At 39.7% G+C, this 16,499-nt stretch overlaps 1 protein-coding gene across 3 annotated transcripts; it reads left to right on the top strand.

The window, feature by feature from the left end:
- Positions 1–630: 630 nt before the first annotated feature.
- inpp5f (inositol polyphosphate-5-phosphatase F) lies at positions 631–16,399 on the top strand. Of its 3 annotated transcripts, XM_076975480.1 has the most exons (20): positions 631–1,114; positions 3,008–3,088; positions 3,900–4,036; positions 4,914–5,042; positions 5,238–5,405; positions 6,206–6,262; positions 6,373–6,571; positions 6,693–6,872; positions 7,050–7,117; positions 7,412–7,536; positions 7,956–8,033; positions 8,171–8,291; positions 8,434–8,562; positions 10,698–10,815; positions 10,933–11,131; positions 11,748–11,819; positions 11,919–11,992; positions 12,088–12,216; positions 12,355–12,442; positions 12,575–16,399. In XM_076975480.1, exons 1-20 carry the CDS (start codon positions 1,018–1,020, stop codon positions 13,716–13,718), a joined length of 3,393 nt encoding a protein of 1,130 aa, XP_076831595.1. In that variant the 5' UTR covers positions 631–1,017; the 3' UTR covers positions 13,719–16,399. The 3 variants fall into 3 exon arrangements, with proteins under 3 accessions (XP_076831595.1, XP_076831597.1, XP_076831596.1); XM_076975481.1 differs by lacking the exons at positions 631–1,114; positions 3,008–3,088; positions 3,900–4,036 and adding an exon at positions 4,494–4,556; XM_076975482.1 differs by lacking the exons at positions 6,206–6,262; positions 6,373–6,571; positions 6,693–6,872; ... (10 more) ...; positions 12,355–12,442; positions 12,575–16,399 and adding an exon at positions 5,545–6,166.
- The last annotated feature ends 100 nt before the right edge of the window (positions 16,400–16,499 follow it).

Genomic DNA, 16,499 nt, shown 5'->3' with positions numbered 1-16,499 from the left:
CTCATGTTGTATTGTTAATCTATACAATATAAAACAACAACAACCACTACTAGGCTGCTACTACTACTACTACTACTACTACTACTACTACTACTATTACTACTGCTACTACTGCTAGGCAGAGCCGGAGTGGCTAATCGGGAGATTCGGGAGGCTCATGTCAATCTCTAATTTGGGCCGATTGGGAGGGAAAAATAATTTTGGGCCGGATTTGGGCATGAAACTCCCGGGCTGAAAAAGGGGCCCACTCCGGCCCTGCTTCTAGGTCTACTACTACTAAAAATAATAACTTGAAGAGTAGCTAATATGCAATAGCATTCAGATGAATATCTTATATCTTAATTATTTACTGACATGCATTAAGCAGTTTCATTTAAATCTAAAATATTTCTCATTTAGCTCTCTCAGCTAAACAAAATAAAAAAAATAAACAAATAAACAAAATAGGCTATGTTAAGAAAAAAATGTATATTTTTATGTAAAAGTAAATTCAATAAATGGATGAAAAAAACTACTAACATGTATTTGCTAAAATAAATGAATAAACGATAAAAGCAATAAAACCGTTTTGACCGTCTTTCTTTAAATGACGGAAGGGGTCACGTGGCGTCGTTACCGCAGGAACTCAGTCCGTCATCGGCGCTGCTCGCGCTGCTCGCGTCCTCGTGCACGGGTGGGGGGGGGACGTTACAGCGCGTCAGGCGAGACCACACACACACATCGCTTGTTTTGCCGGTGTTGTTGAGATGTTTTCGGCGATATCTGAGGGACATACATTAGTATTCAGCCACTGAATTAAATTTAACGCGATGGCGAGGCTAGTTAAAGGGTCACAATAGGCTAGCGTACGTCGGCTATCTTTGCCAAATGGTCCAAATGGGTGTTTAGCCGTTGATGTTCTCCGCTGACTTCTCGGTTCGACGCCAGCCAGCCAGCTAGCGACCCGGGCCGGGCGTCCGTTCGTGGGGGGGAACAGTTACAGCCGTGTGTGTTTATTTTAGTTAGGTGGGCGTCAGAATGGAGCTTTTTCAGGCGAAAGACCATTATATTCTCCAGAGTGGCGATGTCGCGCTGTGGTGCAGCAGGAAGGACGGCTGTATGAACGTGAGAGCCGGTAAGTTGATCCAACACCTGCCCGCCACAGACCTGCCTGCCGTTATTATGAGACAGTCACCTCGTTATCCGCCGGTCTCCACAGGACAACCGTCTATATAACGTTACATTTAACACTCGTCTAGGTTTAACTAACCGAATGGGCTGCCAGCACTATATCACACGAGCCTGTGGCTAGCTGTCTTAGCTACAAAGTTGTGGGGAGGAAATATGAACAGTACGTGCGTGTGTGTGTATGTGTGTGTATATTTAATTTGCTCCCCTGTTCGTGGTGTTCAGTTGTGTACACGTTGTTCCGTGAAAGTGGATCCAGCCTTGAGTGAGATAAGTGGGGTTAGATATAAGAACTCGTAGCTGAACACCACATGCAGCTAGCCAGCTAACTACACCTCCACGTATCATGAGTGTGTTCAAAGCCATGCACATCCTAAAGGTCTACAACATATCAGCAAGGGGACGTTCACTTCCGTGCCATGTAAACGAGGCGTTTTTCATATTTTGTCACGCTACTCTTTATTTACAGAAGTGTACATGTAGTTTGGGTTGCAACCTAGCCAAGTGTTTATTTAAAGAAGAAAAACGCAGGCAGTGGGTTCGGGTAAATCCTAGCAGTGACTGGACTCAAGTAAATTAATTATTTTTATTGGAAAAAATCTGCATTGAGTGTAGTAATTGAATTCCTCATCGATTGAAATAGCTGAATAATCCAAATATATTTTTAAACATTGCGGGCATAGTGAATTTTTTTGTTTTGTTTATTTGCTGTCATAGAATTAGTTTGAGCCAGGAAATCCTGTCAGTGATTGCTTTTGAAATAAGATTTATGCTTAAAGATTATGATTATGCTCATATTTTCTCCTACTCTGGGCACATAAACATGTGGGAAGAACAGCTACCGAAACCTCTATTTTTACAGAACTAAAATTGCATTCAAACCTATCCAAACTCTCACAGTTGAATTCATATAAAGTGCTTGCTTTCCATATTTTGGCTTAAATATAATAATTTTCTAACTTCACACACAAAAGTGATGGCCACCTTTCAGTTTCCTTTTTTACTCACTAAAGACCACACATTTCCCTTTTGTGAAGCATCGCTGTTTTTGATTTTCCCAGCATGCATGTTTGAACCTGTTGCTGTACAGTGTTGCATCCATGTTGGTGAGTGTGAGTTAGAACGGTCTCCTGTAAGTGACTGCTAGGAGGACCTTATGACAAAGGCCTGTTAGGATGTGAATGAATAGTCCATGGTGCTCAGTGGCCTTTGCCATGTGCGCAGCCAAGCAGAGCCGGTTAGGGTTGCAGTACTGTTCCATTATTTAATTGGAAAAGGGTTTCCATGTTTGCATGGATCATTGACACCCGCTTATTTTGAACAATACTTAATATACAGACACATAAAGACAACATGTAATTTTTCTGCATTCTACACGAACTTGCATTAAAGAAGGAACATGTGTGATAACAGTTCACAGAACCTGCACCTTCTGTACTTAAAAATGTATATATAGTTTTAGTCAGCTCAGGATTTTCTTTTAAAAGCCATTCTACAAGCAGTCACAAGCATATTTTGTTTTCATTTTTGTAATGTTGATTGGTGAAAAGTAATGTACATTTAACAACATTGTGAAATGGGTCCTATGTGTCAGCCAGTTTCCCTTAGACAATTACAATCACAAGTCATAACCTGTCAAAGTCTCTGTTTAAAACTTTGGTTATCAATTTGATTGTCATGAACCAGAGATTATGTGAACATCATGTTTTGTGTCTGGAACCCTTATTTTGATTATGGTTTCAAATATATAAGAAGTAAGAAGAATAACTTAAGAATTAGTTAAATAATTTTCAGTGATTGCTTTATTCACATCTAATGGCTATTCTATTTATTCTTTCAGCAACTGACTTGCTACTAGCTTGGAACCCCATATGTTTGGGACTTGTTGAGGGTGTTATTGGGAAAATACAGCTTCATGCCGGTAAGTTAAAAAGCTTTTTTCATGGGAGGGGTATAATGGATTTAGTAATGAGTAAAGGGAGAAAAGAAAATGAATTGAAAACTGACTTTCTGTAAGTTGTCATTATTAATTAACACAGACTCATTGGTCAATCATAGAAGAAATGTCATTACTGGATGCAGTCACCCACATAAACACATTCCTACAAGTCATCTTGTGTACAACACTGAATGTTTTCACTAAACAGACTGTGGAAGAGTTTGTGGAAAAGCACTGGAGAGGTTACTTGAAAAGGTAGTTTTCAGACTTCAGACAAGGATTTGCTCTTTGAGTCGATCAGCGTTTGCTTCTTATAGGTCCTAGCTTTAAGTGGTTGGTGTACAGGAATTGCCCATCTCACTTTCATATCACAAATGTTCTGAGAAGTGAGATTTAACTCATGGCCTTCAGTTACTATTTTGTATTGCACAAATGTAGCATGATTTTCCTTTCTTTTACTAATCTAAAAATAGAGGCGAGGTGATTTAATTACCACTGGAGTTTGGAGCTCTCTAAAGGAGTCAAGTTGGTTTACATTAGCAGAAGTGTTTTAGATTTGCTTTCTTCTTTCTGCTGTACATGATTTCTGGTCTTTGTGTTTTAAAGCCTCGAGATGTATTAAATTGTTAGTGTAGTCGCTGGTTTAAGAGGGAGCTTTTCTCATAGAGATGACTCATTGGTGCTGGCTGGCGGCTCCGCCCTGTGAGCGGGGAGATGTGCCGTCATGGTGTGAGGAATGTGTGGAACTCTTTAGCTGTGACGCACCCCTTTCTTCTCCCTTCCCTCTGTGTAGACCTTCCTCTGGGCCTAGTTCTGATCCGCCAAAAAGCATTGGTGGGCTTGTTGCCAGGAAACCACAAGGTGTACAAGATTACTAAGATAGCAGTGATTCCACTTTCAGAAGACGAACCACAGGATTTGGAATTGGAGGTGAGCAATGGTGGCAAGTGCCTTTTCTCTTTGCCAAAATAATGCTATAATTTTTTTCCACCATTAGGCAGGATCTTTCCTTTCTTGTTTTTCAAGTTTATAGTTTGTATCTTGCATTCCATTCCTTGCAGTGTTCTCTGTTTATATATATGTTATTACAAAACCTGTATTACGTCTTGCACTCAACACTTGAACCTTTTGGAAATAATTTGAATTTTAATGTTTGTTTTTCTCTGTTTGTGTAAAAAATAGCAGTTGACTCTTTCAGCAACCACAACACACTGTTCCCTCATTCCCTAATGATGGTGTACCTTTGGTCCGTATTATACACAGATGAGAAGACCTTTGGCTTTTGAAGTCATATAAGTAAAATAGCATCTAGTCTATATAGGATAGGTTTTTTAGACGATGAGAGGTAGTGTGTGTGTGTGTCACAAAGGTCCTCCAGAGGAAGCAAGATGTTTCTAAGGTGTCAGTCTCTCAGGAGAGACTCTTGGATTGAAAGGGCTGGTTTGCTCATGTAAGTGAAGCAGCCTGAGACCTTTAAAGGAGTCATTCTTCTGGTATTTTCTCAGTATTTTATCTTTGGGCACATACCACAGAATGACTATTCTGATAAGTGATGAGGGTAGTCATCCCTGTAGATAGTTATTGTTCTGGTTCTATCTGTATTTGAGAACCTCAGAGTACATCTAGAATAGCCTTAGATCAAATATTCTTTGTTCTTAAGCATAGCTGGACATGGCCTTAAGGCACATGGATTTCTTCGTATGGTTCACAGTTACTCAATTTGTGCGCCCATATCATCCTCAAAGAAGTGTACATGTGTATATTAATGTGTTTTGGAGTTTTAATCCTGTTTGCTTTGTTCTTTTAGCTTTGTAAGAAGCACCACTTTGGGATTAACAAACCAGAGAAAATCACTCAGTCTCCAGATGACTCCAAGTTCTTGATGAAGACGTTCAGTCAAATAAAGTCTAATGTTGGTGGTCCTATGAAGAAAAAGGTTGTTGGCTAATTTCTAAATGATCCATTCTTGTGAAAATAAGCAAATCTGGATAAGAATTTAATTTGAAGCAGTTTCAGATTAGCATTACATTAATGTTACACAAATTGGACCACTGTCCTTTTGTTTGCATACAAGCGAATTCCTTTAACTTGATCTTGCATGTTGTCTCACAGCCGGTATTCTTTCTTTTAGGTCAAAGAGAATAAAGAAAAGGACAGATTGGAGAGGAGACTGCGTGATGAGCTGTATAAGATATTTATGGACTCTGATTCCTTTTACTACAGCCCCACTTATGACCTTACAAATACTGTCCAGAGACAGGGAACCTCCGACAAGTCTGATCTGCCACTGTGGAGACAGGTGAGGGACTGTCCTGGCTCAGAGAATGTTAGGGTGTTTCACAAGGCATTGGTTTTAAGAGTGCTGATCAAATGTACTAGAGTTTTGTACTGGTGCATTTATATTTTAATTTAATACTGACAATTTGCGATCCGCGTAGGCAGCCTTAACCGCTAAAGGTTAGGAAGCTGTAAATGGCAAAGCTATTTTTGAGGTGGAAGGTACTTGATGATGTGGTGAGTATAATATGATCAGGTATTGTAAGAGCATTAAAAATATATATCTTTCATTCAAATTCTAGCCAAGTATTTAAAAAATATATTAAAATAATCTCATACATAAGAAGTGGTGCTCCTGAGTGACCCAACTGGCTGAGAAGATTGCAGTGTGTGGCAGAAAGCTAGGCATGATTCTGCAAATACATGAGGGCCCAGGTCGTCATGCTCCCATCTGGTGGGAAGGATAGTGCAGTTCCTCCCACCATATTAGGTTATGTAGTCATAAATGAGGAGTGAACACTCGGCTTCAAGTGCATTCGGCTACTGTGCGATATTGTATGGCTGGGTATGTGTGTGCGGGAGGAAGCAAGGTTTACACCTTCTAAATGTGATGCGATATGGGAATTTTAGATGACTGGTATAGATTGACAACAAGCAAAGGGGGAAAATCTTTAGTACATATTCAAGCTTAGAAATATGCTGTGTAATCTTGTAGTGCATTTTTTAAAATTTGCACAAGTTTAGTACTTTTGCCAGTGACTGCCAAAACACTTCTTATTTAATCTAAATTGCCTGAATGATTATATTTTTCTACTTCTCCAGGTGGATGACAGATTCTTCTGGAACAAACACATGATACAGGACCTGCTTGATCTACAGGTGCAAAATAGTTTAAAGTTGATTTTTAATGCATTTACTTTTTTAAACATATGAATCAATCCTTTGACATAAACAAGAGAAATTCAATCTTTGAATGGGCCATTTTTCAGGGTCCCCAGGTGGACTTATGGGTAATCCCCATAATCCAAGGCTTTGTGCAAGTGGAGGAACTGGTGGTGAACTACAAGGAGAGCTCCGATGAGGAGAAGAGCAGCCCGGAGACACCACTACAGGAGCACACTTGTGTGGATGACATCCACCCGCGCTTCACTGTGGCTCTCATTTCCAGACGTAGTCGCCACCGTCCTGGTAAAACATGAGGTTTCTTGGGTTGAAAGCGTGTGTTGCTGAGACCTGGTGTTCTTGATGATCCCGGGTCCGTATAGGACTGTAAGGTGATCGGGTGTAATCTGAGCTTTCCCCATCAAAGGCATGCGCTACAAGCGCAGAGGAGCGGACACTGACGGAAACGTGGCCAACTATGTGGAGACAGAGCAGCTAATCCATGTGCACAGCCACACGCTATCCTTCGTGCAGACACGAGGGTCTGTCCCTGTGTTTTGGAGCCAAGCTGGGTACCGCTACAATCCCAGACCACGTCTAGAGAAAGGTAGGAAGTGGACGTTTAGTGAAGACGTTGTCGGGCAATTATAGAAGACTTTCAATTTTCACATTTGCATGAATTGTGATGGAGCATGGCCATTTCTGTGGACAAATTATTTGTAGAATAATGTAAAGTCACTTTTAAAACCTTGTATATGATTTATTTCTCTTAATTCTTTTGCAGGCGAAAAAGAAACCATTTCATATTTTGCACTGCACTTCGATCAGCAACTTAAGATTTATCAGAAGCAGGTATGATTTGGTGCAATAGCTTAACTGTATCCTGTGTTGTGATATTCTGATGTAAAATAATTTCATGTGCTGTTGCAAATGTAATGTAACAGCATTGTTTTTTTTTTTTAAACACTTCTGAAATCGCATAGTAACGTAACAGACGATGAGTAAAGCAACTTTCTTTTAAGTACAATTTTTTTACTCTATTGTGAGGGAACACTTGAGTGTTGCACATAATTTTTTTTACATAATTACAATAATGTAATCCAACAATGTAATTAACCCTTTTTGTGCTTCGATTGTTTTCTGTAGGTCATCATTAATCTTGTGGACCAAACTGGACGTGAGAAGGTGATTGGTGATGCTTACCTTAAACAAGTGCTGCTCTACAACAACCCTAACTTAACATATGTCTCATTTGACTTCCATGAGCACTGGTGAGCAGAATGTTATGTTGATCCACATGTTGCAGTGTTTTGGTTGGTTCTGATAAAACCATATACAAAAAGAAAGAAAAAAACTGTATAACAAACAGATTAGCCATCACTGACTAATGAAATAGACTTGATCAATATAATTAATAAAATGACTGAATTCAACTTCTATCATTCTGCATTAAGATGAATATTGATATCAAGACTCCTACCATTCTAAATGATGGCAGAATATATGGATGTATTGACATCTACTGACAACAGTAATATTCAGATTCTAACCACATAATGTAATGTCTTTGGTTAGTGAATGTAAAATTGAGCATTTTGAAACAGATGTAGATGGTCTCCAGATGAAAGGCTCGTTTAATGGTTTTATTTAGACAAATGACCAGATGGTAATTTGGTTCCTCTTTTCTCAGTCGGGGGATGAAGTTTGAGAATGTGCAAACGCTCACTGATGCCATCTCTGACATCATCACAGACATGCGATGGGGCTGGTCAGTGCTCTGGCTTAATACCCTAAAATCCTCTGTGCACAACCACCATATGTTTGTCTTGCAAAACTGAAGTGTTTTTAATACGTTGTGTGTTTAACAGAAAGCAGATAATGTGCAGCCTGGTGTTTGTGTAATAGGGTGGACCAAGCAGGAGTCATCTGCACACAAGACGGCATTTTCCGGGTCAACTGCATGGATTGCCTGGATCGCACCAACGTAGTACAAGCTGCTATTGCCCGTGTAGTCATGGAAAAGCAGGTTTGGAAATCTGCTGCCAACATTATGTGAATCTTTAAATTAATGGCCACTATAATTATACGAGTTATACTGGTGATTGTCCTGAATTTCGATGCTTCTTAGTTTAAAGTATTTTTTTTTCTTTTTTTGGCTTCCCTTTTAGCTGAAGAAATTGGGAGTGATGCCCCCTGAACAGCCACTGCCCCTCAAATGTTACAGGATCTACCAAATGATGTGGGCTAACAACGGTGACACCATCAGCCGGCAGTATGCAGGCACAGCTGCCCTAAAGGTCATTCTCACCAAAGACACAAAATGCTGTGCAGTATATATACAATACACACACACACACACACACACGTTCATGTATGTTCATGGCTGCATCCCAGTGCACAAAGCAAGGTTCATAAATGCATGGTTGGGTGAGTTTGGTGTGGAAGAACTGGCCCGCAAAGAGCTATGACCTCATTGAACACCTTTGGGATGATCTATAACAGAGAACGTAAGCCAGGCCATCTCGTCCAGCATCTCTGTCTGACCTCACAAATGAATTTCTGGATGAATGTTCCACAGACACACTCCGCAACCTTGTAGAGTGCCTTCCCAGAAGAGTGGAAGACGTGACCAACTCCATATTAATGCCTATGGATTTTGAGTTGGATGTCACTAAAGCATCTATTGCTGTAATGTATAGGTGTCTCCCAATACTTTTGTCCGTGTGTGTGTGTGTGTGTGTGTGTGTGTGTATGTGTGTGTGTGTGTGTGTGTGTGTGTGTGTGTGTGTGTGTTACAACAATACACAAATACACAAACACACGTTGACATGCCTAATCCTGAGATAGCAGTATGTAAATGGATTGTGGTGTTTCCTCTGGGAAAGCCCACCTATAAGCTGTGAGGTGTTATCTTGTGAGGGAGGTTGAACACTGGCCAGCGTGCTCATAACAGGGCGAGGTGAATTACTGGAGTTTGAAGGAGGCGTGCTAGTGGGTGCCAGATGGATGGGACATTCCATTTACGAAACTGTGCAGGCACTTAACACTCCTCGACCGGCGTCACGTGTGTACCAGGAATACATCACAGAAGGCACTACCACCCACAGTGGACAGCGCAGTGGCTGCTCACGAGTGCTTAATGATGGTGACCGGTGGCACCTTGCCAGAATTGTCCATGCGAACATACTGATGGAAATCACGTCCACATTGAGTGCAGGACGCCCCACCAACATATCCCACAGGTCAATGCAGCAGTCTTTAGCTTCCATAGAATATAGAACCAGAAGATGCACCAAAGTGCCTCTTAACACCACGATGCCAGACACAGCACCTCATCTGGTGTTGCGCGGTTGCTGATTGTATCCTAGAAAACTGGCAACATGTGGCATGTGCCAGTGAGACTTGATATCAGTTGTTTTGGGCTGATGGTAGAGTGAGTGAAGCTATGGACCCCAGTTGTTAGCAAGACAGTGCCTGCTAAATTCCTCTGCTTGGTGACCATTTGTAACTGTTCATGGATGCTCCAACTTCTCTAGAATTGGTTTGAGGAGCACTTTGAAGAGTTCGGACAAATTGTGTGGCTCGTATGTTCGCCCAACATAAACCCAGTTGAGCATTTATTGGATCATGTGGAGAGGTCCATTCTCGTCCGAGATCCTGCAACTACGAGTACCACAAAGTCGTGGATTGCTATCCAGATGGCATGGCTCTTATCTCTGGAGACATCTTACGTCCATTTGTGGAAGCAATTCCTTGTTGAGTTGCTGCACTTTGCCTGGTCTAGAGGGAGTCCTAAACGATACTGTTTCCTGTCCCATGAGTTTTGGCACGTCTTTGTGTAGTCATGGGTTGGTTTCAAATGAATTGGTTCATGCCTAAAAATGCATTTATGTCTCTTACAACTTTGCTGTAAAGGCCCCTATCCTAAGCTCGTTCTGTACTTTGTTGTAAGTTGAGTATGTTGAGTATGGCAAAAATACTCTGGCTCATTATAAACAAGGGTTGTTGTATATCAGATATAAACCTAAGAAGCACACTTGTTTGAACATGTGCTAAAGAAAATTTTAGATCATTTGTGGAAGTGAAACAAGCTTTAAATCCTGGCCACAAAAGCTCTGTTGTCTGCCAAGACAGTTGCACTTTTCTTCTTGGCTAGATCTGAAAACAAAGCCCTTCTTTATTTGCCTGATCTTTTTATGTAAATTTGATTTTAGTAGTCAACTGTTGCCTTTTATATGAAGGTAACATTTACCTGAAGATAATGGTTACATTTTATTATACTATATTAAAATAATATGTTTTAGGAGTAAATGTTTATGGAGTTAAAGTTTACAGTAGCAGTTATTTGCTTTTCGTTCCATTATGAAACCAGTGATGAGTAGGCAATGGTATCTTATCTGTGTGGTATTCACATGTTAAAATGAATGTATAGGGAGACTTCACACGGACAGGGGAGCGGAAACTGGCTGGAGTAATGAAAGATGGTGTGAACTCTGCTAATCGCTACTATTTGAACCGCTTCCGTGATGCGTACAGACAGGCCGTCATTGGTGAGGATAAAAATACACCTATGCTGGCGCAAATATATATATATAAATTGAAGAACACTGTGCCTTTTCAGCCATGCTTGATTTGAACCTTTCCACCCTTGTTTCTATTCCCTTTAGATCTCATGATGGGCCTCCCTGTGACTGAGGACCTGTACTCCATTTTTAGCAAAGAGAAGGAGCACGAGGAGAAGGAGAAGGAGAGCCAGAAAGGAGTGCAGGAACAAGTCGGCCTCCTGCTACAGACATACATGCAGCTTCTGCTACCAGACGACGAAAAGTTCCATGGTGGCTGGGCCCTCATTGACGTTGACCCCAGGTAAGAACGAGTCAAAACACTTCCTTTTTCAGGCAGTGTTCAGGGAAGGTTGTCGTCGTTTTGCATTCTTGCCCCAACAGACTTCAACAATCGAGGAGTTAAGAAGAAGGTTGTTGAACCATAGAAGATGCCATAACAAAAGTCACTGTTCTAATCAGACTTATTAACACACTGGTGATGATTGTTTACAAATGGGTCAAAAATATTGATGTGAAATCTTTCATTTGCAAATAAGTTTGTCCAAAGGCTGACCCTGAAAAACTTGAACTCAAGTATTTGTATTTAAACCACTGTTTTGGTTGAGAGAGTTGTATTTTCTCAAATACTTTGAGTATCTAATTGGGATTATAGATGTGGAATGCTACATAACTTTGTATACCTCTTGGTTTGGTTGCTCAGAATTTTTTATTCTTATGGTATATGCTATACTATGGGGTGAGATTCACATTCAACTGATTTATTAATTTTTTTACACAAACATATTACAACATATCCAGGCTTCTGTGTTTACTACAAAAATCTATTTTGATTTCACTAATGTACAGTTTATGAAAGAAAAATCGTAATTTAGTTTTCACGTCTTATTTTTGTTACTTCCCCTTTTGTTCCTCCACAGCCTGATTGACGCGACACACAGAGATGTGGATGTTCTGCTACTGCTGTCTAACTGCGCATACTATGTTGCTTAGTGAGTGCTTCATTTTTCTTTGGTAATTAAGGACTGTGGTTAATCTTTACATTATATGATTTGTTTATATTGTTAATGTTTTTATTTTTTCTTTTTAAGCTATGATGAAGAGGCCGATAAAGTTAATCAGTACCAGCGTCTCAGTTTAGAAGGTTTGGAAAAGATTGAAATAGGTAGGGGCTTGTAGGATTGTTGTATGGAATCACATGAACTCATGGTCATCATGGTCACTGTACTGATCTTGCAGTGATGTGGTATTTGTCTTAAGGCCCAGAGCCCACTCTGTTTGGCAAGCCTAAATACTGCTGCATGCGACTGCATTATAGAAATGGAGACACAAGTGGTTATTTCCACACCCTGAGGGCTGTTACAAGGAACCCGGAGGATGATGGAAAAGGTACAAGATGAGAACTTTGACGACACTATTTTGTTGTTTGACAAAGTATATGCTATGTATATATATATTATTGTATTTGGAAAACAAGATGTATTTTATGTATTTAATTAAATATGTATTTAATTTATTATATTACAGACACCCTGCAGTGCATAGCAGAAATGCTTCGTATAACAAAGCTAGCCATGGGATATGACTTGACAGTAATAGAAAAGAAACTGGAAAGGTAAGCAGATTTCTGCCTTTAAAATAGTGCTGTGGTAAAGTCAGAAACGGATGTAAATATCAACATCCTCTCACAGGTGGAGGTGAGGTAAGACCGCTCTTAAAACATTATTTTTTATTTTCACTTTCTCAGGAAGCACAGCAAACCGCATGAGGACATTATGGGCATTCAAGGGAAACCCACTGAGCAAATCCTCGGCTCAGGATTAGCTCAAGGCAAAAGCTTCTTAATGAACAAGTTCTCATCCTTGAATCAGAAAGTAAAGCAGACAAAAACCAATGTAAATATTGGAAACTTCAAGCCCCTTGGTAAACTTGGGAGCTTCTCCAGGCCAGAGGTGAAGGTGAACTTCCTGAAGCCCAACCTGCGGGTAAACCTCTGGAAATCAGACAGCAGTTTGGAGACTGCTGATGGAAACCAGGGCTCTGTAGGCATTAAAGATCTTTGTGATGACCACTCGGATCTGGAGATTTCCTCCGACTCGGACTCTTACAACTCTGATGAACAGCCGCATGCAGGCTCCCTGGAAAATATAGACTATGTGCTCCCTAGTTGCGGCATTGTGGCATCTGCGCCACGACGTGGAAGTCGCTCGCAGTCTGTTGGAAGTGTTGAGCTTGTGGTGCCCTCCGTCATTCGTATCACAGGCTGTGAGAAGAAGGTAGGAGACGTTTTGTCAGAAGATGCTCCAAACGCCCAGTCCCCGGAGGAAGCCTCGGAAGCAGAGGAAGCTATTTTGATTGATTTTGGCACACCTATCGATGCCTACTGCCACCAGTTTGTCCAGGATGCTCAGACCAAGCCAATTGAGGTGTTTGAGGAACAACCAATGCCGCCATCAAACCCACAGGCATCCCAGTATCCTGAACCCTCTACAAAGCCAGATCCTTCAAACTCCCAGCAGCGACAGCAGCTCCCTCGTCCATCACAGCTTGATGTGGAGCCTTCAGTCCCGGGGGGGAACCTCCTGACCGTCCAGCCCCCAGGATCCACAGCATCGTGTAGCTCACAGAAAAGCTTTGGTTCCCATGTGGAAAACAGCCTGGGTCCTTCTCCAGCAGACGGCAGTGGAAGTCGGGTTGTGTCCCCCTTCGCTAAGATCAAGAGCTCCATGGTCCAAGTGGCTAGCATGACCCAGGCAGGACTCACCCAAGGTATTAACTTTGCTGTGGCGAAAGTTCAGAAAAGTCCAGAACCAGAAGCTGTCAATGTAGTTCAGGAGGGTGAATTGCGAGCAATGTTTGCACAGTGCCAGACTAGGATCATTCAGATATAGTGTGTATGTTTGGCCTCGGATATTTTTAGTGTAGAATGTGACTTTAACACAGTAGCAGAAGCATAAGCTTGCACAAAATGCATAGTCACCTATTATCCCAACTCCTCGTTCCTCTTCTAGTTAACTCATTTTACAGCTAGTGTTGTATAGTAAATAGTACACTATAAATGAACCCAACCATGCCCTTATTTTGAATGAATACATTAACATTCGTACATTAATGGTTTTGCATGTTGAGAAACTGGTCAAACGCGTGTAGACTGAGACAAGCAAGTTTTATTGCATGTCAAGAGACATGGCCTAGTTTCTATTTGTGACCTCTGATGTGCAGTGCACTTCTTCTTTTTGCATCTATTGAGTGTTGTAGCTGTAGCTGAAACTTAGTACCAAGCCAGATTCAAACATCTGTTCAAGGCAGCTCAGTGGTAGGAAGCAGAAAAAATAAAGTAAAAAAAAAAAAAATGTCACATATATTCAAAGAACTATCTGTTGTGGTGTATGTCATTAGAAATGTATACCAAAGTAGGATTATCTTAAAATATAAGGTTAAATATAATATTGTCCAGTATGTAATTAGAATATTATAAAAGTACTATATCAGTCCTCTGAAGTTAAACCCTTCATTTAATATATTTAGACAGAAAAATCTATTTACATATGTTTATGATTAGAAAGATACCAGTTCTGACAAACACTTAAATGCACTTCAGTGGTATGACTGATATTTCTTTATGCATATGCAAATTCATTAGAAAGGTAGAATATGTAGTTTTAATTAAGACCTGATTAATCATTAAGACACTACTATTAGTCAGTTTTAGTTTAAAGTGAAAAGGTAGCTAAAACGCTCAAAATAGGTTACGGGCTGGAAAGCTAGCGGTCTTTTCTACCATGTGTTGAGTGATATTGTGCAGTGCTAAACGTCACTTCATGCTAATTTTAATTCCTGCATTGTGACAAACTGTAATCAGCAGCAACTTGGTAACATAATTGAATTGTAAAACTTATTGTAGCTTTAATCTTTTCACATTGTTAGGCAGGGGGTATATTATCAGATTAGAAATATGGGGAGGGGGTCTTTTTTATAGGATACAAGTGACCTGGTTATTTTTTCAAAGAAATGCAGTGGGGTAATAGAAAAGTGGGCAGTCTCTTAAAACGTCCTCCCCTCATCCAAAGGGGTAAAATCTGTTTGCAAGGACCTGCATCAAATGCCTGCTGAAGTATTTGTGGTTAAATAAATTTTAGTATTCCAGCATGTAGTTCTATTTAAAATAATCTTTATAGGATAACTAAGAATTTTAACGGATGTATATAAATGTATACATAACATGGTTACTTAAGCTGTTATTTGATGTAGGTAAGGTGCAAAGGACCCAGGCAATTAAAAATATTAAACAACTGAAAATGTTTTTGCACTCTTAAATATCAAGAGTAAGCCTTATCAGAATCTTAAATGCAGGTATTTTTAACAAGTCTACCATCATAATAAATGTACACGAGTTATAAGTTGTTATTTTTGGGTATTACATTGAGGTCATTGGTGTTTCAGTGAACAGGCTTCAGACCTAACCATTGGTGTGCTTTACCTGATTTAAAAACAGATGTTAATGGGTTGTTTAAAGGTAAGTTACCTCAAAAGCACCATACATTACTATTTTACTTGAAAATCCAGTTTAATCTTGGACATGTAAATTCTGTATTGCAAGTTTTAATAGCTGAAATTTGTCAGATTTGGGTAACCAAGATTATGACTAAAACCTTTGACTTTAAGACTGACTGTTGTTGCACACTGGGATCCAGTAATGCTTGTGATTGTGTAGATTGCAAATGAGAATGGAAAATTATGTCTTAAAGAGAAACATCCTTTTAAGCTCATTTAGTAATTTGGCTGAGGTCAGTTCTTCATTTGTAAACCTCCTGTGTATATTAATTTCTAGCCATGCAATTAGACTTGACCTCTGTGTCTGATAGTGGGTACGCCATTCTGGTACATGGCGAAACTGGCTCTTTTTAATACAGTGGCTATAATACAATTGTGATTATATGTATGTTGGGTAAATGGGTATTTGTTTGTAAGATTTTTTAACCATTTGTGATGGCATACACTGGACTGGAGCCTAAACTAGAACATTTCAAGGCATAGGTACAAACATTTTAAAATCTTCTGACACTCCTAGTGTGTACACATTCCTCTTGTATTGGATGTTCACTGTATCCTGTTCCCTTTATTTTTCTTTTGTAATTTCTATGCATTCTAAAGACCTGTACCTTTCTAGTTTTTGTTTCCTAAAGTTGCTGAAAAAGGACCATTATTTTACACGAAGTGCTTTGAAAACCATGTTTTAATTTGCCATTACAACTTTGTTTACTGACATGCCTGATACCTGAATTTTTGTTTTTTCGGAAATGTTATATTCTGTCGTTTAGTGTTAAGTTATTGCACAGCATTTAAGCACACTTTCCAGCATCCTCCCTTTCCTCATGTCTGGGGAAAAATGGTGATCTCTTCCACAGTTTGAGAGATGTACCCAAAATAGTACTGCATTATTTACTACCTTATTTATTCTTGTCCTAATCCTTTGTTTTCTAATAATATTGCAAATGTCTAAAACTGCTGTGTTTTAAAATGCTATTGGACATATCTGGGAGTTTTTTTAAGTAAAAAAATTCAAAATAAATTTGTTTTGGTGATTTTTTGTAAATTGTTACATTAATGATAAATCATGAATTAAAAAAAATATATACTTTTAGGAAACTTGATCTTAAATCAGACCTAGT

This window comes from Brachyhypopomus gauderio, chromosome 15 (genome assembly GCF_052324685.1).
Source record: "Brachyhypopomus gauderio isolate BG-103 chromosome 15, BGAUD_0.2, whole genome shotgun sequence".
In the NCBI taxonomy this organism is placed as follows: Eukaryota; Metazoa; Chordata; class Actinopteri; order Gymnotiformes; family Hypopomidae; genus Brachyhypopomus; species Brachyhypopomus gauderio.
This window is presented reverse-complemented; position numbering and strand designations above follow the sequence as displayed.

What these genes read in the sequence shown, in the direction of transcription:
- inpp5f (XM_076975480.1), top strand. Translation starts at nt 1,018, where the DNA reads ATGGAGCTTTTTCAGGCGAAAGACCATTATATTCTCCAGAGTGGCGAT. An exon ending in ATCTGCCACTGTGGAGACAG is followed by an intron (nt 5,406 to 6,205) that starts GTGAGGGACTGT and finishes CTACTTCTCCAG; the next exon opens with GTGGATGACAGATTCTTCTG. An exon ending in AGGACCTGCTTGATCTACAG is followed by an intron (nt 6,263 to 6,372) that starts GTGCAAAATAGT and finishes GCCATTTTTCAG; the next exon opens with GGTCCCCAGGTGGACTTATG.